Raw genomic sequence first — 24,496 nt, 5'->3', positions numbered from 1 at the left:
CCCAGATCTGCCCTAATGTACAGAATTGTCAGGCGAGTGTACCCTTCTCGGTTCTTGTCTCGTCACAACAATGATTTGGAGCATCAGACATTAAAGCCCTCGGCGTGTCACAGCTCTGCGGTATTGAACAAACCATGCCACAGCTCTTAGACAAATCAGTGTTACAGCTCTATTTTATTTAGAAGATAGCAGGAGAATCCATCCTCAAAGAAGAGAAGAGAGTGGAAGAGCGCATCAACGCAGGTTGGGGGTAAGAGCGTACGCACATGGGGGAGAAAGAGAGAGAGCAAGAGAACATAATCTTAACTGATACAGTATACTATACTATCCTCAGTAAGGTTCGAGTAAAGTATGAGGAGTAAGAGCTAACTAGTTTTTCTTCGTCTATTAGTTTTAGCCATTCTATTCACAAAAATTTAAGACAAACAGAAAAACTGCCCCTAAACACTTTGTTTCACTCTACAACATGGACTATACAAAATATTAAACACAGTTCTCTATTTCTACCCCACTTTTTTCATATTAGTATCCACAGATTGGGAATAACCAAAGCTCCACCTAAAATCATTTTTTAAGTACAAAATAAATATTCTGTAACTACATCTGTACTGTTCATTTTAGAAAACAAACATTCTGATAAAAGTAGCTATATTATCTTAGACTGTGAGAGAGCCCTGAAAGATGTGTTTCCAAGATTTTAGGTGTTGGCAGGTCAGGCTTTAAAAACTTAAGAAAGGCAAATATCTAAGAAGATGTGAAAGGAAAATAGTTAACGAGCTAGAAAGCTGTTTTAAAAAATTAATTCTGACCATCTGACCATTATGTGCAATTTCAGAAAAGAGGAAATAGGGAGGAGCTAACCTCCTGGCAATTCCTGGAAGCTCTCCAGTGAACCACAAAGAGCAGGATGTAGTGGAAGGAGAAATAGGTTGTCACAAACAGTGAGAAGATGAAGACACACTGTCCAATAAAAGATTCACCCATCTCTTACCCCTCAAAAAATCTGGATTCCACTTCCAATTTGGCTTCTCTACTCTTTGTCAAGGCCCTCAATCATCAAGCTAAGAAATGCACACCAAGCCTTGCTAAAAGGTATGGAAGGATAAATAAGACTACACACAGAAATGAGTTTGCAGTTCCTGATCACGACAAACAGAATTCATTTGTTAATTCAAACAATTAGCAAATAAATGTGGATTATATGCCAGATACCATTCTAGGTGCTGTACAGAGAAGCAGTAAAAAAAAATTATCTTACAGTGATGGAGGAGTCCATTAGACCATCTCCTTGGGGAGGTAATAATTTAAACAGAAATCTAAACCATGAAAAAGACTCATTCATGCAATGACCTGGGGAAAGTGCAATTGTGTACATGGCAGGGACAAAGGTCCCAAAACAGGGATGAATCAGAGTTCTAAGGATGAAATATTCTTCATATAGGAAAACAAGGCTATCTGAATTTTGAGCAATTATAAAAAGGTAAAATAGTGAATGGTTTATAAGTCATTATCAGTTGGTATGATCAGGAAATTGTTAAGTTAATACCTGAGGGACAGGCAACCAACCCTGAGGGGAATCCAAGGAAGAGTATTCCAGGCATAAGAATCAGGAATTATTCAAGTTCTAAGGTGGAATCATGCTTTCTGTGCTCCAGGAAGACAAAGCAGGTCAGAACAATGAGTGTACAAATGCAACAAGGAGTGTGTAAGAAGAGAATTTTCAAATGACAGTACTAAAACATCAGGAAATAATTACAGGAGAGAAATGGCAGATTTTCAGAAAGAAAAAGCTCTTTCTGGTGAGCTTAATGATCTTGGACAAAATTCTTGGAAAGGTGAACTATGAGTAGATACACTAAGAAACATTAGTCACTAAAACTGAGTGTTAGGATTGTTACTGAGACAAGTCACAAGACTACCTCATTTAATTACCATGACTAGTTCTGGAGCCAAGGGAAATGTGGAAGATGAGTCTCAACAGAGCATCTGGAAAGGTCTTTCATGACACCCTTGTGAACAAGATAAAGAAACATGAAGTACTCAAGAACATATGGTCAACAGAAGGGAATAAATCTAAAAGGTCCTGACCAGAAGTATGATTCAGTTATCTGTTCTCAGCCACTTTAGTCTTATTAAAATTTCTAAGTATTTGGAAAAGAGATAAAAAGATATCAAAACAAGTGATATGAAGCTAAAAAGAATACGTTAAGTTGGCAGGCATAAAGAACATATTAGGTTGGTGCAAAAGTAACTGGTTTTGCAGTGCTGAAATCTGCCATTTGATGTTGGAATACATTCTAAATAAATGTGATTATGTTATACATCATTTTGATGTACATTTCTCACTTTATGTTTATTTACTAAATGACTTATGACTTGCTGTTTATTTTCTTTTTATTTTAGACTACAGAAATGATGTTAGACAAAAAGCAAATCAGAGCAATTTTCTTATTTGAGTTCAAATTGAGCCATAAAGCAGCAGAGACAACTCACAACATCAACAATACATTTGACCCAGGAACTGCTAACGAAGATACAGCGCAGTGGTGGTTCAAGAAGTTCTGCAAGGGCGACAAGAGCCTTGAAGATGAGAAGCATCGTTGCCAACCACTGGAAGTTGACAATGACAATTGAGAGCCATCAACGAAGCGAAGCCTCTTACAACCACACGAGAAATTGCCAAGAACTCAATGTCAATCATTCTACGGTCATTTGGCATTTGAAGCAAACTGGAAAGGTAAAAAGGCTCAATAAGTGGGTGCCTCAAGAACTAACTGGAAATCAAAAATATCATCATTTTGAAGCATCATCTTATTCTACACAACAATGAACCATTTCTCAATGGGATTGTGATGTACAACAAAAAGTGGATTTTATACAACCAGTGATGATCAACTCAGTGGCTGAACTGAGAGGAAGCTCCAAACCCCTTTCCAAAGCTAAACTCACACCAAAATAAAGTCACGGTCACTACTGGGCGTCTGCTGCCCATCTGATCCACTACAGCTTTCTGAATCCCAGTGAAACCATTACTGAGACGTATACTCAGCAAATCAATGAGATGCACTGAAAACTGCAACATCTATAGCCAGCATTGGTCAACAGAAAGGGCCCAATTTTTCTCCAAGACATTCGACTACACATCATACAACCAACACTTCAAAAGTTGAACTAACTGGGGTACAAAGTTTCACCACATCTGCCATATTCACCTGATCTCTCGCCAACTGACTAACACTTCTTCAAGCATCTCGACAACTTTCTGCAGGGAAAATGCTTCCACAACCAGCAGGCGGCAGAAAATGCTTTCCAAGCGATTGTCAAATCCCAAAACACAGATTTTTATACTATAGGAATAAACAAACATTTTTCATTAGCAAAAATGTGTTGATTAATAGTGGTTCCTACTTTGATTAATAAGGATGTGTTCAAGCCTAGTTATAATGATTTAAAATTCAGTTCAAAACTGTAATTACATTTGCACCAACCTAATACACATATATACAGAACAGCAGGATGAGTTTAAGAATAAACTTAAAAGGACCTATACCTGAATATAAAGAAAGAAAAAAAATGCCATCCCCCCAAAACTGCCAAATCTATAACAGTGGGATGTGGCTTAGCAATTGCATATGTGAAAAAAACTTCCAGATTTTAGCAGACAGTAACCTAAAGGAATCAAAAGTAGAGCATCAATGTAAACCACAAACAATACAAAACCCTGGCCTCCTCTAAGACTGCATCAGTGCTCAGAAGCATATCCTAAGACTCATCCTAGAGCACTGCATTCTCACCTGGATAGTTCAGAGAAGTATGGATAACTGAAAGATGGTTAGAAGAAAACAGCATGATAGGAATTTGAGTCATGGAAACATGTTGATGGGTTAAAGTAACTAGCAAGGTTGATGGGAGTGATAACAATCTGGAGGGTTCAATATGTTAAGGGCTATTACTTGAAAGAGAATTAAATTTACATATGGCATAAGCATATGGCATACTCTGGGACAATATCCAGCCCACACGAAAAAGATGGAGATTTTTCTTCAATACAGAGAAGAACTGTCTTAACAATACTGTCCAAATGTGAAATGACTGCCCCAGAAACAGATCAACTGCTCTTCGGCAAAAGATAAAGTGAATGAATGGCTTGCCCTGGATGACGCAGGGACTCCTCCCAGCCTAAGTAAATAAGATTCAATGATTAAATTCCTCCAAGTTAAAAACTGCTATGGATTCTAGTAAACTCAGTTTCCTTTTAACAAATTTTGGGCGGCTGGAAACTGTTATTTCCAGAGCACCTTTACTGAATAGCAAAGGGACAGTACCATCTGAAATCACTTATCAATTATTTCGCCCAAAGCATCATATCCTCTGAAAAAGGGACCATCTTAAGATCGTTATTAATGAAAATTCACTAACTTACCTTGAGTGAGTCTATATGTAACACCTCTAATATTATATTGTGATGCTCTTTCCAGGGCTTTTTGGAAAATCCACTGAATATGATCAGGGTCATCACCATCTAATGGAACCCCTTCTGTCAGGAAAGGGGGAAAAAAAAGAACAGAAGACAAAAACATGTACACATAAATCAACTTATTTTTAAAGTAAATGTCCAAATAAATAATATAGACAAGTATCTCATGTAATTCTGAATTAGGAAATTAGGTTTATTACCTCCAAAAGGCTGCTCCTTAGGCCACTGCAATATCCTGACATACTCAATACAGTGTTCTGGTAGCCGGGGCATAGACGCAATGGTGCACATGGGAAAATTAACCTAAAAACACAGTTTGCCTTTTTTAGTGGATTTTAAATAAATTATTTTAAAATGCAACTTCTAGTTATGATCTAGTTTGCAAAGTTTCTTATAATTCACATTAGCCTTCCCCTTACAGAAACAAAATATTTAATACTATTAAGAATGCTTCTGAAATTAACATAGCTGATCTAAGTCACTTCACTTAGGTTGATCTCCCTAAAAAAAAATGTTTGCCCTACACTTAAAAAACTATATAAAGTTAAGCTTTGTTAGAACATGGGAAGAATAGGAGTGAATAAATTCTCAAATATGAGTACTCTATTATGTTTAAGATTTAAATCTGAAGATATAAAATTAACCAAATCAATTTCAAATAAAAACTAATAAATTTATAAATCAGACTTCTAAATGCCCTTTCATGTGGAAATGCAGATTAAAGAGCCTCATCATTGGAAATATCATTCTCATCTCTGGTGTCTTTATATCCCTGAAACACAGGCAAAAACCAAACAAAACAGATTACAGCTCCATCCCACATATAACTTTCTAACTGATCCCTTGATCCTTACTCTCCAAATAAAAAACTAACAGAAATGAATTATAAGAATAGAACAGTATCAAAATGATATTGAGTCTATGTATGTGTGTGCTCAGTTGCTTAATCGTGTTCAATTCTTGCAACCCCACGGACTAGAGCCCACCAGGTTCCTCTGTCCATGGGGTTTTTCTGGCAATACTGGAGTAGGTTGCCATTTCTTTCTCCAGACCAAGGGATGGAACCCAAGCCTCCTGCACTGCATGCAGATTCTTTACCGCTGAGCCATCAGGGAAGATACATTATGTCTGTATCTTTCCTTAAATAGAGCAAAATTTCGTATTTCATCATCGTTCTTAGCATGCCTTTTTGCAGAAGCACACCGGCTGCGACGGATCGCGCAGAAGCATGGCCGAGAGGAGCTACCCCTCGCCCAAGGTCAGGGGCGGCAACCAAGTGCCAGGCTGCATCGGCACAGGAGCAGCCAAGAGGAGCTACTCCATGTCTGAGGTCAGGGGCAGCGGCCAAGAGGAGCTACCCTATGTCCGAGGTCAGGGGCGGCGGCCGAGATGAGCTACCCCACGTCCGAGGTCAGGGGCAGCAGCCAAGAGGAGCTACCCCATGTCCAAGGTCAGGGGCAGCAGCCAAGAGGAGCTACCCCACATCCGAGGTCAGGCGCAGTGGCCAAGATGGGCTACCCCACATCCGAGGTCAGGGGCAGCGGCCAAGAGGAGCTACCCCACATCTGAGGTCAGGGGCGGCGGCCAAGACAAGCTACCCCCAACCCGAAATCAGGGGTTACACTTTGCTGGAGAAGCTGTGAAGAGATACCCCATGTCCAAGGTAAGAGAAACCCAAGTAAGATGGTAGGTGTTGCAAGAGGGCATCAGACGGCAGACACACTGAAAACATAATCCCAGAAAACTAGCCAATCTGATCACACGGACCGCAGCTTTGTCTAACTCGATGAAACTAAGTCATGTCATGTGGGGCCACCCAAGATGGATGGGTCATGGTGGAGAGGTCTGACAGAATGTGGTCCACTGGAGAAGGGAATGGCAAACCACTTCAGTATTCTTGCCTTGAGAACCCCATGAACAGTATGAAAAGGCAAAATGATAGGATACTGAAAGAGGAACTTCCCCGGCTGGTAGGTGCCTAATATGCTACTGGATATCAGGGAGAAATAACTCCAGAAAGAATGAAGGGACAGAGCCAAAGCAAAAACAATACCCAGCTGTGGATGTGACTGGTAATAGAAGCAAGGTCCGATGCTATAGAGAGCTATATTGCTTAGGAACCTGGAATGTCAGGTCTGTGAATCAAGGCAAACTGGAAGTGGTCAAACAGGAGATGGCAAGAGTGAACATCAACATTCTAGGAATCAGCGAACTAAAATGGACTGGAATGGGTGAATTTAACTCAGATGACCATTATATCTACTACTGTGGGCAGGAATCCCTTAGAAGAAATGGAATAGCCATAATGGTCAACAACAGAGTCCGAAATGCAGTACTTGGATGCAATCTCAAAAAGGACAGAATGATTTCTGTTTGTTTAAGAAGCTGAAGTTGAACAGTTCTATGAAGACCTACAAGACCTTTTAGAACTAACACCCAAAAAAGATGTCCTTTTCATTACAGGGGACTGGAATGCAAAAGCAGGAAGTCAAGAAACACCTGAAGTAACCGGCAGATTTGGACTTGGAGTACGGAATGAAGCAGGGCAAAGGTTAATAGAGTTTTGCCAATAGAATGCACTGGTCATAGCAAACACTCTCTTCCAACAACACAAGAGAAGACTCTACACATGGACATCACCATATGGTCAACACCAAAATCAGATTGATTATATTCTTTGCAGCCAAAGATGGAGAAGCTCTATAGAGTCAGCAAAACAAGACTGGGAGCTGACTGTGGCTCAGATCCTGAACTCCTTATTACCAAATTCAGACTCAAATTGAAGAAAGTGGGGAAAACCACTAGACCATTCAGGTATGACCTAAATCAAATCCCTTACGATTTACACAGTGGAAGTGAGAAATAGATTTAAGGGGTTAGATCTGATAGACAGAGTGCCTAATGAACTATGGATGAAGGTTCGTGACACTGTACAGGAGATAGGGATCAAGACCATCCCCATGGAAAAGAAATGCAAAAAAGCAAAATGGCTGTCTGAGGAGGCCTTACAAATGGCTGTGAAAAGAAGAGAAGTAAAAAGCAAAGGAGAAAAGGAAAGATATAAGCATCTGAATGCAGAGTTCCAAAGAATAGCAAGGAGAGATAAGAAAGCCTTCTTCAGCGATCAATGCAAAGAAATAGAGGAAAACAACAGAATGGGAAAGACTAGAGATCTCTTTAAGAAAATTAGAGATACCAAGGGAACATTTCATGAAAAGATGGGCTCGATAAAGGACAGAAATGGTATGGACCTAACAGAAGCAGAAGGTATTAAGAAGAGGTGGCAAGAATACACGGAAGAACTGTACAAAAAAGATCTTCACAACCAAGATAATCAGTATGGTGTGATCACTCACCTAGAGCCAGACATCCTAGAATGTGAAGTCAAGTGGGCCTTAGGAAGCATCACTACAAACAAAGCTAGTGGAGGTGACGGAATTTCAGTTGATCTATTTCAAATCCTGAAAGATGATGCTGTGAAAGTGTTGCACTCAATATGCCAGCAAATTTGAAAAACTCAGCAGTGGCTATAGGACTGGCAAAGGTCAGTTTTCATTCCAATCCCAAAGAAAGGCAATGCCAAAGAATGCTCAAACTACTGCCCAATTGCACTCATCTCACACGCTAGTAAAGTAATGCTCAAAATTCTCCAAGCCAGGCTTCAGCAGTATGTGTACCGTGAACCGTGTGCTGTGATTCATGTGGTAGCAAAGAGTCAAGACAGGACTGAGCGACTGAACTGAACCCTAATTAAAAATCAAAAATATTGACTAATCTTAATAATGCAACCCTTATTTCACCCCAAGATACTATCAAACAGATGCAGGTGCTTTTGTGATTACCTGTGGTGGATATAGTTCCAGCGTGCATTCAATACAAGCAGTCATTCCAGGCAGAATCACTCGGGCATTTCCTTTAAAACCTTCTGTCCCCCCATCTATCAAAGGGACAATGGAGCTTGGATCTAATACACCATCTTCATAATTTAGAAGAGATATCTAGGAAAATTGTTTCAAGGGTTTAAAAGGAGAGGGGATAAGAATTCAAAAAAGGAGAATGCTTTCAACAATTCTAAAAGTCAATCACATTACTGAATACAAATACACCAAATCAAGGGATTACATTAGTAGCAATTTACATCCAAACCTGCAAATTAATGACTGGCAATAAACGATGCACTACATCTATTACTGAAAATTGAATAAACTTTGATTTTTCAAAAATATGATGCAAAGTCTCATTTTTAGTATGTTAAGAGCAGCAGGAAGAACTTCAGAGAACTGTAAAAACACTGAGTCTTTACCAGCATGCCATTTATCCATCTTCTGGCTATGATGGAGTCCAGTCCACATACAATTATATGAAATTCTACAAGAAAAAAAATGCAAGTTGAGTTTTTAAAAATGCTGCCACACAAAATGATTCACAATTTCTAAGAAACAAAAAACATTTTTCATTATAAAATATACAGCTTCCAATCCTTGAGTAATCCTTACTCAAAACAGTATATAAAAATGCAGCTAATGGTGCCAACTAAGAATTTAAAAACAGTTTGCCATCCTTTCAGTCAGTCAACAATATTCCTGAAAAGCCAACATCAAGAAATGAAAGGAAATAATAAAGAAATAGTAATCAAATAGCTAGCAATCTGTAAATAGCAACTAAAAAATATAAAAATTTAGTGAGAATTGAATTTCAAGTGGAAAACTTACGTCGATAGAAAGTGTCGTTAAAATCCTGAATCTTGTTGAAATGTCTGAATGTAAGTAAAGGAACTTAAGCTGCTAAATTTTTAATTTGTAAGATGAATTCAACAATGCCACAGGATCAAATTATAAATGTATATTTAAAACAAGACTTAAGCCATCAGTGTTCAAAGCAATGGAATTCAAGGAATCTGATAAAATGAAAACAATCCTACCTCCTAAGAAAACTGTTCTAAACACTCCTCCCCTAATGACATAGAATAGTTTCTCTCATCCCCAAGCTTTCATATCAGTATAATTGTATGTCTGTTATACTTTCTACTCTGCTGCAATTCTTATGTAAAACCATAAACTCTGGGAAAATAGAATGTGTGTCTTCAACCATCAGCATCAAGCAGAGAGGCAATAAAAATTTGTTTAGTGAAGGGAACAGATATACTATAGTTCCCACTTACAAAGGGGATTCTAGGAGTTAATGTACTGCACAAATTAATACACTGTGCTGCTGCTGCTAAGTCGCTTCAGTTGTGTCCGACTCTATGCGACCCCATAGACGGCACCCACCAGGCTCCCCCATCCCTGGAATTCTCCAGGCAAGAAACTGGAGTGGCTTGCCATTTCCTTCTCCAACGCATGAAAGTGGAAAGTGAAAGTGAAGTCGCTCAGTCCTGTCCGACTCTTGCGACTCCATGGACTGCAGCCTACCAGGCCCCTCCGTCCATGGGACTTTCCAGGCGAGAGTACTGGAGTGGGGTGCCTACACCTTTACAGTTTTATATGTCAGACATAGGAAATTTAAAAAAAAAAAGTTACTGCAAAACTAATTTTTAGACAACACAAACATTTCCAATAGTTTTTTCAGGTGCTAATGATTTGTTATCGATTTTTTTCCCCTTGTTGGAGGGAAGGGTGAATTTTCTTTCCTTTCTCACTAAACTCAGTTCTTCAAGTCTCTCTCTTTCTACCCAACCTGCACTATATAAGCAGGCTTTCCTCAGCCTGGAAGGTGCCAAAAGAACACCATTCAAAACTGGCTAAACAGCATACGTATGCAAAAAAAGCATTTTTTTTAATTTTTTCTAATGGAGCAATTTCATTTAGTAACACATAAATTACACTCCCCTAAAACAAATCATCCATTGCAGGCTTTAAAAACCAAAATGGAAAAGAGGGACAATACATAGTATGTGTGCTCTAGATTTTATTATTATTATTCTGGCCTACAAATAAATATGTTCAATTTTAGCCCTCACCCACCAAGACCCCTATTCCTTTTGAATACCAGGCAAACGAGAGGTATAAGCTGTAGCTAGAAAACAAAAGTCAAAAGAGAACCAGAGCAAACATTAGCGGAACAAAAACAGGAGACCCAGGAGCCAGACCAAGAAATGCTACCTCCTGGATTTCTACAAAATACCCAAAGTTCCCCAGATCTAAACAAGAGAGAGAGACAAAAGAGTCTACACACTCTTTCCCTCTTCTCCCTATAAGGACATGTATTTGCATGTTTAAACTTTTTATTTTTGCAAAGACAGTACACAGTGTCCCATATTTCTTTCACACAATTTCCCCTAAGGGCTACATCATATATAAACCACAGAACCATATCAAAATTACAAATGTGACACTGGTACAATGTGTGTGTTAAGTTCTGCCATTTAAATACATGTAGATCAGTGTAACTACAATTAAGATGCACAACTCTTATAGCACCACAAACATCTCCCTCCTGCTACCCCTTTACAGTCACATCTATCCCCTCCAACATGCCAAATCCCTGGCCATCACTAATGAGCTCTCCATTTCTGCAATTTTAGTATCTGAGGGTTATATGCAATCATTCAGTATATGATATTTAGAGACTGGCACTTTTCATTCAGCATAATGTTCTTGATATCCATCCAAGCTGTACCTCATTAGTTAGTTTTTTATTGCTCAGTAATTGTACTGAGTACAATAATTGTATATTGTATACACAGTATAACTGTAATACAGGTTAACAATTCACCTATTGACGGATGTTTGAGTTGTCGCCAGTTTTTGGCTACTTGCAAACAAAGCTATGAACATTGGAGGATAAGTTTTTATACAGATGGTAAATGTCCAGGAATGAAACTGCTGAGTTGTATGTAAAGTATATATTCAAATTAAAAAAAAAACAGCCAAACTATTTTCCAGATGACTATCATTTTACATTTCCAGTTTTCCTATATCTTTGCAAACATTCATTACTACTTTTATGTCAGCTATCCATGTAGTAATCTCATTGTGATCATAACCTGGATCTCCCTTAAAGCTAGTGATACTGAGTATCTTATCATGAGCTTTTTACTATTTTCTTTAGCGAAATATCCCTTCACATTTTTGGTCCATTTCCTAACTGCTTTTTACTGTTATGAGAGTTTCTCATATATTCTTGATGAATCCTTTGTCAGATACCTACTTCATAAGTATTTCCCAATGTGTAGCTTATCTTGTCATCCTAACAAGATCCTTCACAGAGCAAAAATTTTTGATGACATTCAATTTACCTTTTTTTTTACTTTTATGGATTATTCTTTTGATGTGGTCTACGGATTTTTATCAAACCCTACATCCCAAAGCTATTTCTCCTATGTTATCTTCCAAAGTTCTACAGGTTTACATTTTATACTTAACCTATGATCTATCTTGAGCTTATTTTTGTAATTTTGAGTTTTGAGACACATTTTTTTTTTTTTTTGCTACCACAATTTACTGAAGAGATGGTCCTTCCTAGAGTGAATTGTTTTTGTACCTCTGTCAAGTATAAATTGGCTATACTTCCATGTGGTTTTTTCTGGTTTCTCTATTCTGTCCTGCTGATCTGTGTCTATATTCTCTCCTTGGCAACACCACAGTCTTGATTATTGTACTTAGATAATAACTCTTGAAATTGGCCAGTGATTCCCAACTTTATTCTTTCACAGTATTGTCTTAGGTAATCCTTAACTCTATACATTTTAGAATAATCCTATTTGGAGCAACAGAAAAGTTTGCAGGAATTTTGATAGAAACTTGTATACAAATTGTACACAAATCTGGGGCTAAGTAACATCTTTACTATGATGAATCATCCAGTCCTTGAACGCTATCATTTCATTATTGAGATTGCTTTTGATTTCGTTCATTTGCATTTTGCAATATTCAGCATATAAGACCATACTTATTTTGTTAGGTTTACACCTAAGTATTTCTCCTTTTTTTGAGTGGTTATAAATGGCACTGTAGTTTAAATTTCAGTTTCCATGTGTTCACTGCTAGTATACAGAAATACAAATGATTTGTGTATGTCAACTTTTGTATCTTGTGGTATTTCCAACATAACAAATCCCATTTCCTAAGTTTCTATAAAATACTAAAAGTTCCCTGGACCTAAAAGTATGGGAATCAACAAAGTATGAATAGTCCTTTTTTAAAACATGTTTCTTATAAAAATATATTTATTCTGACACACCTTCCATTTGTCTAATAATATACTGACTCTTTACTTTGCCTGCTATGATAAGGCAATACAAAGATTACCAGTATCCAGCCTACAAACTTAAGAGTCTAGTCGAGGACATATGCAATTAAAACTTAAAAAGACAATAAGCAAATAAATGAAGGTATTTGCTACCTAAGCTTAATTTAGGCCAAAAAACATTTTATATAACCTTAAAAAGAAAAGATTGAGAGGACATTAAACAAAGTGTTACCAAAAGGTATGTCAGTAATAAGCTTACTGCTGCTGCTTATTTTTTTTGCCTATCTGTATTCTCTATGTTAAACATCTCTTGTATAATAATAAATATAATAAGCTTCAAATAGTTAAGTATTGAGTAACTTATTTGTCAAAAGGATACGGAACTACATTGCAATTAGGAATTCTGTCATTTAGAAATTCTGCAGCAACTTCGGCCTTAGGTCTTCCAACATCTTTAGGCCTACAGAAAAAATTATATTTAAATTATCATTCATGATATAAATCTAGATTATATACATAATCTACTTTCACACATAAAAATATCCACAGTGAATTTATCTAGAGGCTATTTAGAAGGAATATTTTTACCTAAGTATTTCTGATGAATGAGTCATTCAACACTAAATGTAAACCCTTGTTGATATTCCAAATTAAGTATTTTTAAGTACTAACAAGTCTAATTAAGTATTTAAGTGAAAATAAGTTTTTTAAGGTAAAGTGTAACAATAGCATGTTGCCCAGACACTTCTCAACATTGTATTTCCTAACATAAAAAATTATCCCAGATTCAGAGATTTCCATGTCTTTGCCCTGAATCCCAGAACTTCAAGGCATTACTATGCAGGTCTTGGCAGAAAAAAAATCAAGGGATCCTAGGGATGAGAGAATGTTCATATACCCCCTTTTTCCCATGTGTGCTAATTAACTAGTAAATGCTGTATCCCATAAGTAGCCATAACTATGTTTTTTGAAGGAATAATTCCAAAGGCAGTATCTAGAATTGCAAATGTTACCACTATCTTCAAGAAGGTAATAATAAAAGACTTCAAAAGGTTACTCCTAGATAATAACCACAGTTACAGACAGGAAAGGACATGAGTTCTCTCTTCTTATCTCAGTATGAACGATATTTTTCTTTCCTAATATTTTCTCATTCTCGTCATGGGAATAAATCACTCCCTCAGGTATACATAATAAGCGCTTCATTACTACTTTTTCACAACATGATTTTTGGTTATATATATATAGGTCTATCATACCTACCAGACTATGAACAACTGGAAGAAAGTTACCATACTCTTATCTCTTTGTACTCCTTCCTAGCTAAGCACAGAGTAAACATTTGAAAAATAAATGAAAATTAAACAGCCACTGTGTGCATTAGAAATCATATTTTATTTAAAATTGGAATTTTTAACATGTATATGTATGGCTGAGTCCCTTGGCTATTCACCTGAAACTACTTCAACGCTGTTAATCAGCTATACTCCAACACAAAATGTTTCTGGTGCTAAATAAATAAAATGCTAAAAATAAATAAAATAGGAATTTTAAAAAATGCTTTAACAGGTCAAATTTCTTCTCTCCAATAAGGCAGAATGCTTTTTTGACTCAAAACTTTTGGTAAGAGTTTTATTCTTTATCCAAACTTGTAATTACAAGAGACTCTAGCACAAGTCAACAAACTTGATTTCAGTATTGCATCCACCCACCCTGGACAGAACTCTTTAGGTATACAGAGTAGATAAAATAGTTTCAAGAATCTTTCAGACTGTGTATTATATGTGCTTTCATAATTGATCCCCAAAAAAGAATTCTAAGATGGTTTCTGTGGGAACTGCTACTTTACCATCCCAGAATTAGGGGATTCAATTGCTCCTCCGAAAAAGTACTTTGAGTGAAATGGTCTTTCATACACATCATCCTTGCAAGAATGGCACTGTTATACAACAACAACACATCATCCTCACAAGGTATCTTGGCCTAACTACTTAACCTGGAAAGCAAGAACCTATCGTGGGGTTTGCTCTGAGATTAAATTAAGTAGTATAGATAAAGAGCTCAGAAAGTACTTAATATATCCTAAAGAAAGAAAGAAAGTGAAGTCACTCAGACTTCAGACTCTTTGTGACCCCATGGATAGTAGCCTGCACCAAGCTCCTCCGTCCATGGGATTTTTAAGGCAAGAGTACTGGAGTGGGTTGCCATTTCCTTCTCCAGGGAATCTTCCCAAACCAGGGATCCAACCCAGGTCTCCCACATTGTAGACAGACGCTTTACCATCTGAGCCACCAGCTAAGTCCAATATATCCTAAGCACTTCACAAACCTTCATTGTCACTATGATCTTCAGTCATTATTTCAGCTCTGTATTAAAGGGCATAGCTTATCGTCAATAACCAATCAATTTGGTGGTGTCATTTCAAGAGCAGTCCTACACTAAATATTTGTCAGACTGGAAAGGGCCCACAAACTTTTTCTATCAAGAGAAGAGAAATGTCAAGGGCTGAAAAAATATACAAAGAAAACCTTAAAAGTTAAATGTAGGGTTCACCCTACAATTACAATACTTCATTAACTTGACTTAGTTTAACCCATCCTTCAACCTGTTTAAGATCTTTCCTAAAGTTAATTTTATCTTTTCTGCTACCTAACCTCATCCTGCATCCTAAGACTATTTGAGCACCTTTTGTCAGTACTCTATGATCACTACAGAGAGAGAAAAAAGTCCTTATCTCTGTGCTGTTCTTAGTTGCTCAGTCATGTCTGACTCTGTGATTCCATGGACTGTAGCCCACCAGGCTTCTCAATCCATGGAGATTCTCCAGGCAAGAATACTGGAATGGGTTGCCAGGCTTTCCTCCAGGGGATCTTTCCAACCCAGAGATTGAACCCAGGTCTCCCACATTGCAGGCGGATTCTTTACCATCTGAGCCACCAGGGAAGCCCATCCGTATAATTCTTTGAGTAACAAATACACACTGTTATCTAAGCCATTCAAGTCCCTAAACACTACATAGTATTATTCATTAATGAACTTTTCCTCAGATCTGCATGTAAGGACTACTTCTAGTATTTAAAGTTACTCCACATAAGCTGCTGTTAGATGTTTACTGCATTTCACTTACACCTAAGGTAATTACCCCTCTCTGTTCCATTTCACTTGCTCCTGGGTTTTTTCTCCTTAACTCACCACCTTATTTCACCTTCTATAAAAAGTTCAAACTGTGTCATAACTTCACTGCCCCAGAGTCACCACTCAAGTCTTGGCTCATAAGTCCCTACCAATGTATCTCACTAGGGCGTAATATATATTTATTGTTCTTTTATGAAATCAACAGGAGGAAAAGAGTGGAACTCGGTGTCTTCAAGGCACAATCATCCCAAAGATCACATTTACCTTTTGGATATTTCTTTAAAATCAACAAAAACATATATTTGTTTACAGAACTATTTTTGCCAGAATGCCCAAAATTTTCCTGCAAAATTTACCTAAGACAGGAGTGATAGTTCTTAACAAAATTAGCAATAACCTCTCAGCAGTTTTTTATTAAACTGAAAATGTACTCAAATTCGAATGATCACCACAATTTTAAAATAGGATATTAAAACTCACCTAAATAAAAATTGCCTATTCAGATTGGAAACATCTATAGTGTCCATGTCTATAACGTGAATCTGTCTAAAACCAGACAAGGCCTGTTGAAAGAAAAAAAATATCTAATTAAGCAAAAGGTTCATCACATTTGAAATTTTAAAATTTCTTTTCAATGGTCTTAAATCTACAAGTTCTCAGTAATAAGTTCTGCACAATTGTATTCAATGGTTAAAGAGTCATACAAGGTATATAAAACTCAAGGTTCTTGTAAAGGTCAAAAAAGTGTAGGTACTCAGTTTTCAATAATCCATAACCCAAAGAGACTAACTCAAAATTTCTATGGTTGTTTCATAATCCCATAAACACATCTGTTAGAGTTTGTTTTGCTGCTGCTGCTAGACATTTTAATTTTACTATTCTTACTACTTAACTATAGTTGCTATTCTTTTCTAGAATACTGTTGAAAGTAATTCCTACAAGATTTATACTAATATAAGCATGCTGCCAATCAGAAATACCTATAAGATTATAAACATACACACACATATATATATATACACACATCCTGGACATGTAAAAGAAATACCTTAAAAGCAAAGTCAAGAGCAAGCAATCAAAGAGCTTGAGAAAAGCAACAAAACTCGTGTGTTTCAATGATAATGCCACATAGTTTAACAGTACAAGGAGTTCAAACTTACTAGCAGATTAATGAAAAAAAAAAAGGGTCTCAGGACTCAATTGTGCGTCTCTGGTTATGGTCAGCTTACTTAGATAATCAAATTGAATCACTTGGTAATAATTTCACCATTTTTCTGCCCTCTTTATAGTAAGAGTTGTCCATACTTTCATTCTCAAATTCCTCTCTTGCACTTGCTATAAACAAGCTTTCACTCCACTGAAAACTACACTTGTCAGTCACCAGTGACCTCCCATCACCAACTCTTACTCTCTCTGACATGACCCATCTCAAGTATTTAGCAGGGTATATGGATCAATTCCCCTACTTGAAACACTTTCTTCACCTAGTCACCTCACTCACAAGAATCTGAACACTTTTTAAAAATTGGTTTCCCATTCGCTACTCGCTCAAGAGTTTTCCTCCTCATTTACTGGCCAGAATTTGGGGCGCCCTTGTACTTATTAGTTGTGCTTACTTACAGCGATTTCAGACCATCTTGGAAGGTAAACCATCGTCTAACAGATATTAATATCTGAAATTTAACATTTTCCAAAACCAAAGCCAATCACCCTTGCTGACCCAAACCAGCCAATCTGTTCTTTACCCAGCCCACCTCACTTCAGCAAAAGCCAACTCCATCTTTCCAGCTGCTCACAGCAAAAACCTTATCATGTCAGCCTTGACTCCTCTTATGTCCCACACCAATCCACCAGCAAATCCTATTGATTTCATCTTCAAAACATCCATAATCCAACCTCCTCTCACCACCTCCAGTACTACTACCCTCTTCTAAGGGACTACCTATCACCTCTTGCCTAGGTGACTTCAACAACCTTCAAACCAGCCTCTCAGCTTCCTCGTCTGTTCTTCCTCTTGCCTTTTCTTAATATATCAGCCACAGCGATCCAGGTTAATGTTGTATGGAGTCAACTCACAGACTTAAACCTCTTCCAGTGACTTCCTGACTAAGAGTAAAAGGCAAAGTTCTTACAGCAGCACCTCAAGCCTTTTGCAACTCTCACTCCAAGCTCATTTTGTTATCTTATCCTCCTAGAAAATGCCCCTCTTCCTCACTTCTGCTTTAGCTACAATGACCTCCGTGTCCTCCTGGAACATAACAGTTATGTTCCCACTTCACAGCTTTTGCACCAGATACTCCCTCTGCTTAGAATGTTCTTGCTCACCTTTTTGCCCAGATAGCACCTTTTTGTGAACCCTTTCCCCTCCTGCCAGGCTATCTATATTCCATCCTTCCTTTCTCCATAGCATTTAAGCATTTATTACCATCTGACATACAACATAGTTCACTTGTCTTTTCCTTCCACTAAAACAAAAGCCCTCAACATACAAACACCTGTTTTGTTCAAGGCTGTATCTTTAGCATATAAAACTGTACCTGGTATATAGAGAAAGAGGTTTAATAAATATTTGCTCTATCAATAATATTAATGTCATATCCTTTATTTTAGAATGAGCCTTTGGGGGCTTACGATCAATTCAAAAAATATGCATGCATATCTCTTTTGTTATTTATGTGTGAAACAAGCAAAGTAACAAGTGGTAAAATTGAAAACCCAGTTTTCTTCCATGTAAGAGGTTATTACAATGCACTGAACAACAAGCCACTTCTGAAGTTGCTTGATGACTACTCCTCAGATCTAACCTCTAATTACTTTACATTTTAAACTGGTATCTATCACGTTTGCAATAACAGCTTTGAAATGGAAAAAGCTAACTATTTAGATTTGTGCATAACAATGCCTATGAAAACCACAGCCTACCTTTCCCAAACCCTTTGGTTCTTGTGCTGCAAGGGTATTTGTATCTAATAAAGTACTGTCATTTTGGCATCCTGCTGCTGCTGCTGCTAAGTCACATCAGTCGTGTCCGACTGCTAAGTCACATCAGTCGTGTCCGACTGTGCGACCCCATAGACGGCAGCCTACCAGGCTCCCCCGTCCCTGGGATTCTCCAGGTAAGAACACTGGAGTGGGTTGCCATTTCCTTCTCGAATGCATGAAAGTGAAAAGTGAAAGTGAAGTCGCTCAGTCATGTCCGACTCTTAGCGACCCCATAGACTGCAGCCTACCAGGCTCCTCTGTCCATCGGATTTTCCAGGCAAGAGTATTGGAGTGGGGTGCCACTGCCTTCTCCATCCTATCACAGGGCAAATCATGTGTGTGTGTGTGTGTGTGTGTGTGTGTCTCTCTCTCACAGGGCACATCGTGTGTGTGTGTGTCTCTCTCACAGGGCACATCGTGTGTGTGTGTGTGTGTCTCTCTCTCTCTCACACAGGGCACATCGTGTGTGTGTGTGTGTGTGTCTCTCTCTCTCACAGGGCACATCATGTGTGTGTGCGTGTGTGTGTGTCTCTTCTCACAGAGCACATCGTGTGTGTGTGTCTCTCTCTCACAGGGCACATCATATGTATGTGCGTGTCTCTCACAGGGCACATCGTGTGTGTGTGTGTCCACGTGCACTTAGTCGTGTCCAACTCTGTGTGATCCCATGGAATGTAGTGTAGTCCACCAGATTCCTCTGTCCATGGAATTTTCCAGGCAAAATACTGGAGTGGGTTGCCATTTCCTTCTCCAGGGAATCTTCCCAACCCAGGGATCAAACCTGCATCTCCTGCATTTCCTACACTGACCAGCAGAGTCTTTACCACTGTACCATCTGGTAAGCCCTATATGATACATACAGCTATTTATTTTGTGTGAATACTTCAAATCCACTACGGACATACATCATGATGACCTGCAATGCCCACAGAACCAAACACTAAGTACCAGGAAGTGTATTAAGTTTTTGCAGTCTCACTAGGAGTGACGTTAGTGTTTCCTAGCAAAAGTAATGTGATTATTTATATTTAAACTTAGGTCCCAAGGCTGACTATTTAGATCCTTCATCTAGCTGTTACTTGCTTCATTTTCTAAGGAGTATGCTCTACCATTTTCACTTTTCCACATACTAATCAGAAGGCAAGCATACAACAGCTCCAAATCAATTCTTCCCCTAACCATTTTTGTTAAATAAACTGATAAAATCTTATAAAGATCTACTTTGTAGTTATCAGAAGTCAATGAAACTAATTAAGTCACAAATTATGGATTCCATCCAGTACACAGGAATAGCTTCACTAAATAGTACCCTCTTGAGATGATGTTCTTTTAAAACAGACTGACCAAAAAGGAAAAAAAAGGTTAAGCTCTCCCATACTTTATGGGTCTATTACCATATGGTTATCAAAAAAAAAAATTACTGTATGATTAGATCATGTAATGACACAATGGTTCAGTGAAATACTTGACTAAAAATTGATGGCCTGGATTAGATTCCAGACACACCACCATAATCCAGAAAAAACCTGTCACTAAACATCCCTGAACCTGTGTCTTACTCTATATAAAATGAGATAGAGTCCTATTCACCTAAGTGGATTATTTTGAGGGACATACAAAATAATAAATACTTTGAAATTACATGTGAAATATGAATTAACAGTTTTGCTATTTACTTCTCTGAATTAAAGAGCACTTTGCAAGAGGAAGCACAAAAATCTGCTGGATAAAAAGAAGAGAAGAAAGGAGAAATAAAAATGTCTATCAATCATTACTTTATAGCCAAGGACTTTAGAGTTTAAAAAGTTAAGTTACATCATCATTTTAATTACTATCTGGAATTTGACCTGCTAAACTTATTTAACAAAGGCTCAAGAGAAACAGTTAACAATCATAATAAAGAAATGACAGAAAAGGAAAAAGGTTTAATTATTATAGGGAAGGAAAGTACATATTTTATATATATATTACCAGGTTTTTCAGGAGCTCACATCCTAAGCCGCCAGCTCCAATGACTAGAACTTTACATGTATCTAACAAAAACTGGAGAGACTGTAAAGAACGAAAGGCATATTAAAATCTAGTTGATAAAAACCATAAGTACCATCAATAAACCAATAAACCATAAAAGAGTTTCTGTTTCCATGAAAAATGCAACTGAAGATAAAGAGCAGCCTTTGAAATTAACAAATTATTTAAATTTATGAACAAGGTAGAACCAGAAACTGTATAACCCTAATGATTTCTGAGAGTTCCAACTTCAATGTTGCTAAATTGAGTTTTATTGGTTGAAATGAAAATGCTACTATTTCTAACAAGAAAAAATATGCTTAGTTTAGAGTTGTCTCTTTTTTTAACTTTGAAAGGAGAGCATCAAACTCAATTATTTAATTGATTTCTTAAAAATAGAAAAGTGCAAAAATCATAAGGACTGAAGATCAAGCACTGCACAAACTGTTTAGAGGTCTTTTTAAAAAAAAAGGGTAAAAACAGTAACAGCTGCTTTTCCATACAGTTGGTTACACTTACAAAACAGGAGATGGAAGGAAGAAAAAAACAAATAAAACTCTTATTTTTTGCCTATCAGCAGAAATATGATTTGAAACCACCACTTAACACAAGAATCTTAAATTATTAGCTCCCTGCCTCAACCCCGCAAAAAAAGAAAATCAGAAGCATGAGAAAATATGCTGGATTATCCAAAGAAATACAGAAGACTGTCAATTTTGTCCAAGATTACTCAGATAAAATGAGTCAAACTTAAAACTGCACCTTATCTTCAGGAGCAGCACAATACTTCTATTTCAAAACATATGTCTTCATCAACATAAAAGGAGATAAAAAATTTACTGTAAAGGAATATTTCCCATCCCATAATAAAAAAAAGTTGCTTCTAGCTGAACATTTGCTTTAAGTCAGACACTACTAGTTTCAAATTCTATTCCTCTATGATACTGCAGTCACATACTTTTTATACTTTTTAACAGGCAATTAATTATATTGAATTCTAAGTAATTACTTATAAATTAATTATATTCAATTCCAAAACTAATTATATTAATTTCTAAGTAAAGATACTCACTTCAAATAAACTTCAAAATTTAAGCAAGCACATCTATATCTCTATGAAAGTTAAATTTTTCATAGCAGGGATTAAAACGGTGTGTCTCAAAAGTAATTTTAAACTGGAATTTTAAATGAAGTATAACATAATTTTAAGTGAGGTTATGAAGTCATTTTACTCTTGAAAATTAACATATTACATTTGAAAAATGTGAAAATAACTCAAATATTCAAATAAAATCAGTTGCAAATATTCGATTTACTATTTCAAGATAACTTACACAATTCTATTAGTATTTTTATTATAAGAGTAAATTAAAAAGGAAGCATCTTATTATATTTGCAACATAAAACTATTAGAGGAGTTATTTAAAAATAAACAATTCTCACTTCAGTGCTCGGTTCGAAATCAGGGTGTGTGAAGGGTCCAGATCGCTCGAGGAACTTCTTTACATGGTTCCAGCGACCTTCCCAGTCTCCAGTGTCCCCACACCCACCATCAACAGCCATTCTGCACAGAACACAGTAAATTCAGCTGCAAAGATCAGTATGAAAAAGCCACACCTACAACTAATATGGTTTTCCCAAATGAAAAGGTAACCACACCAGATCTGCTCAAATACAAAGGGTAATAATTCAATGTAGTTACACTTATGCTTTTATTGCCCTTTCTTGCTATTATATAGTTTATATAAAGTTAAGAACAGATTGAGGAAATAATCAGTAAGTTTCTGGGTTCCTAAAATAACCTAAAATCAAACTTGGGATACTGATCTATCAGCGAGAAATGGGCTTTCTAAACATTTGGAACTTACTAAACACTGCAAACTGCCCAATCTATTCTATAAACAGCCTTGGAACAGAAAATATAAGCTACAAGAAAAAACAAAAACCAAAAAAATCCCTCCACTTCCAGAATCCTAATGCTTGACATCTAACATAACTCATGTGTCATTTCCAAGTTTGAAAAGTATAACTTATTTCTGATGAGAGAAACATCTTATTTTTCTCTGGGGTCCTAATTTTCAAAAAAGAATCTCTTAGGACTATAAGGTGGCTTCTATTGCCACTAAACACAAGCAAAGTTTTAGGTTATAATTACGTCACAGGTAGGCAATACCATCTACAAACCTTTTAGAACATACAATCCAGTAAGGAGGGACTCCACTAACAAAACATGTTTTCTATTCTTTGCAAGACTCATGTTTCCTTGTAACTATTTTTAATTTTCAAATTTCCTACAATCCCACAATTTCAAACATATTTAGTAATATCCAATTTTTACAAAACGGACCAAGTATTGCCTAGCAATAAAGATTACAGGGTTTGACGTCACAGCTGGATTTGGTTCCACAATTAATAGCATTGTGACCTTCAGCAGATCACTAGACAGCCATAAACCTGATCTGTAGCTTGTCTGTAGCTACTTAACATCAGAATGATAGAGATAATCCACATAGAGGCCTTAGTACAATACGTGGTATATAGTAAACATTCAAATCGTAGCTGTCATTTTAAGCAAAAGTGGAATGAAATGAAAGGTGGGAAGAAATGTGAAACTTAACTTGTTCCAAGTCCTCTCGCGATTGAAATTCAACTTTCTGAGATACCTAAGGCCCTGCTACTGAGGACTGCCACAGAAATGACTAACTCACCACGCCCACTGTAAGAGCACTTTCTTCCCGTCCCAAGTAAGGAGGAAGAAAAAATAGGTGATGCTACCCGGGGTGTAACACACTTCGTTTAAACCTGTCTCACTAGCACAAAACTAGGCATCTGATATGAAATCAGGTGTGTAATACATGGAGAACATAAGCTCTCTGGAGGCAACACTCTCCTTTCAGAGCCAATGATTTTGCAAAAAATGACTGAAGTGCTTAGTACGATACCAGACTTAAAGTTCTCATCAAAAGTTTGCAATTAATACTATTGTCTCCGTGTTTCCGAAAGGCCAAATAAAGGCCCATCGTCCGTTTCATGTGTTTTGGTAAGACTCCCTTCTGACAAAGTCTCGGCTCTGACAATCTGGGATGGAGGAAGAGGGGCGCAAGGGTCCTTCCGCAAGACCTTTCGTTCAGGCACCCCGGCGGGCCGGCGCGGAACCTGAGCGCGGTACCCGGGCCCAGCGCCCGCCCGAGACAGAGACCGGGAGGGCCCGCCGGGCCCCTGGGGCTGCGGGTGGGGGTCGGGGGATGAGGCCGCGCGGCCTGCGCTCCGGGTGCCCCCCCTCCCAGCCCCCCGGGCCCGCTGCGGCTGGTCCCCTAGGCCTGGGGTGAAGGGAGGCGGGGGCCCCCGGAGAGGGCCCCGGCCTCCCGGCAGCACTAACTTCTCAGCCAGCAGCTCCTCTATTCTCCTTCTTTTCTTCTCCCTAAAAGAAAGAGAGAATAAAAGAAGGGTCAGCATCACGCTACACATTGGGCGCCGCGAGGGGATGGGGGGCGAGGGGACGGGGCGGAGGGTGGGAGGACCCCGGGTGGAGGCGGCGACCGCCCACCGCCGCGCTCTCTCACAACCCAGCCCGGCCCGGGGCGCCTGCAGAGCCCGGGTACTTACGGCTCCTCGCCATCCGCCATATTGTTCTCCGCCTCTTCCCATGCACCCCCACGGTGGGAGGAGCGAAGGGGCGGGGCGGGGCGGGACCGGCCATGA

The 24,496-nt window shown here is 38.0% G+C and overlaps 1 protein-coding gene and 1 long non-coding RNA gene across 7 annotated transcripts in view; both read right to left on the bottom strand.

The window, feature by feature from the left end:
* The window catches only part of UBA3 (ubiquitin like modifier activating enzyme 3), a 27,632-nt gene extending 3,136 nt beyond the window's left edge, over positions 1-24,496 (bottom strand). Inside the window, exons 1-11 of one of the 6 annotated variants that reach the window (XM_069561688.1) lie at positions 24,401-24,464; positions 24,174-24,215; positions 22,238-22,358; positions 20,756-20,836; positions 16,283-16,365; positions 13,047-13,127; positions 9,190-9,233; positions 8,781-8,845; positions 8,320-8,475; positions 4,678-4,780; positions 4,424-4,537 (exon numbers count right to left, since the gene is read on the bottom strand). In XM_069561688.1, the coding sequence (XP_069417789.1) occupies positions 4,424-4,537; positions 4,678-4,780; positions 8,320-8,475; positions 8,781-8,845; positions 9,190-9,233; positions 13,047-13,127; positions 16,283-16,365; positions 20,756-20,836; positions 22,238-22,358; positions 24,174-24,215; positions 24,401-24,420 (910 nt within the window). In that variant the 5' untranslated portion in view covers positions 24,421-24,464. Of the gene's footprint in view, positions 1-4,423; positions 4,538-4,677; positions 4,781-8,319; positions 8,476-8,780; positions 8,846-9,189; positions 9,234-13,046; positions 13,128-16,282; positions 16,366-20,755; positions 20,837-22,237; positions 22,359-23,412; positions 24,216-24,400 lie in introns of all 6 variants that reach the window. The other 5 variants (XM_069561689.1, XM_069561692.1, XM_069561694.1 and 2 more) reach the window with 5 other exon arrangements.
* Positions 2,377-3,347, bottom strand: LOC138424563 (uncharacterized). The gene is made up of 2 exons (XR_011250865.1): positions 3,213-3,347; positions 2,377-2,729 (listed from the first exon to the last, which is right to left on the bottom strand). It is a non-coding gene; the product is annotated as an uncharacterized lncRNA (long non-coding RNA).

Source organism: Ovis canadensis, chromosome 19, assembly GCF_042477335.2.
Source record: "Ovis canadensis isolate MfBH-ARS-UI-01 breed Bighorn chromosome 19, ARS-UI_OviCan_v2, whole genome shotgun sequence".
Taxonomy (NCBI): domain Eukaryota; kingdom Metazoa; phylum Chordata; class Mammalia; order Artiodactyla; family Bovidae; genus Ovis; species Ovis canadensis.
Note: the sequence above shows the minus strand (reverse complement) of the source record. Positions and strands in the feature narration are given on the sequence as shown.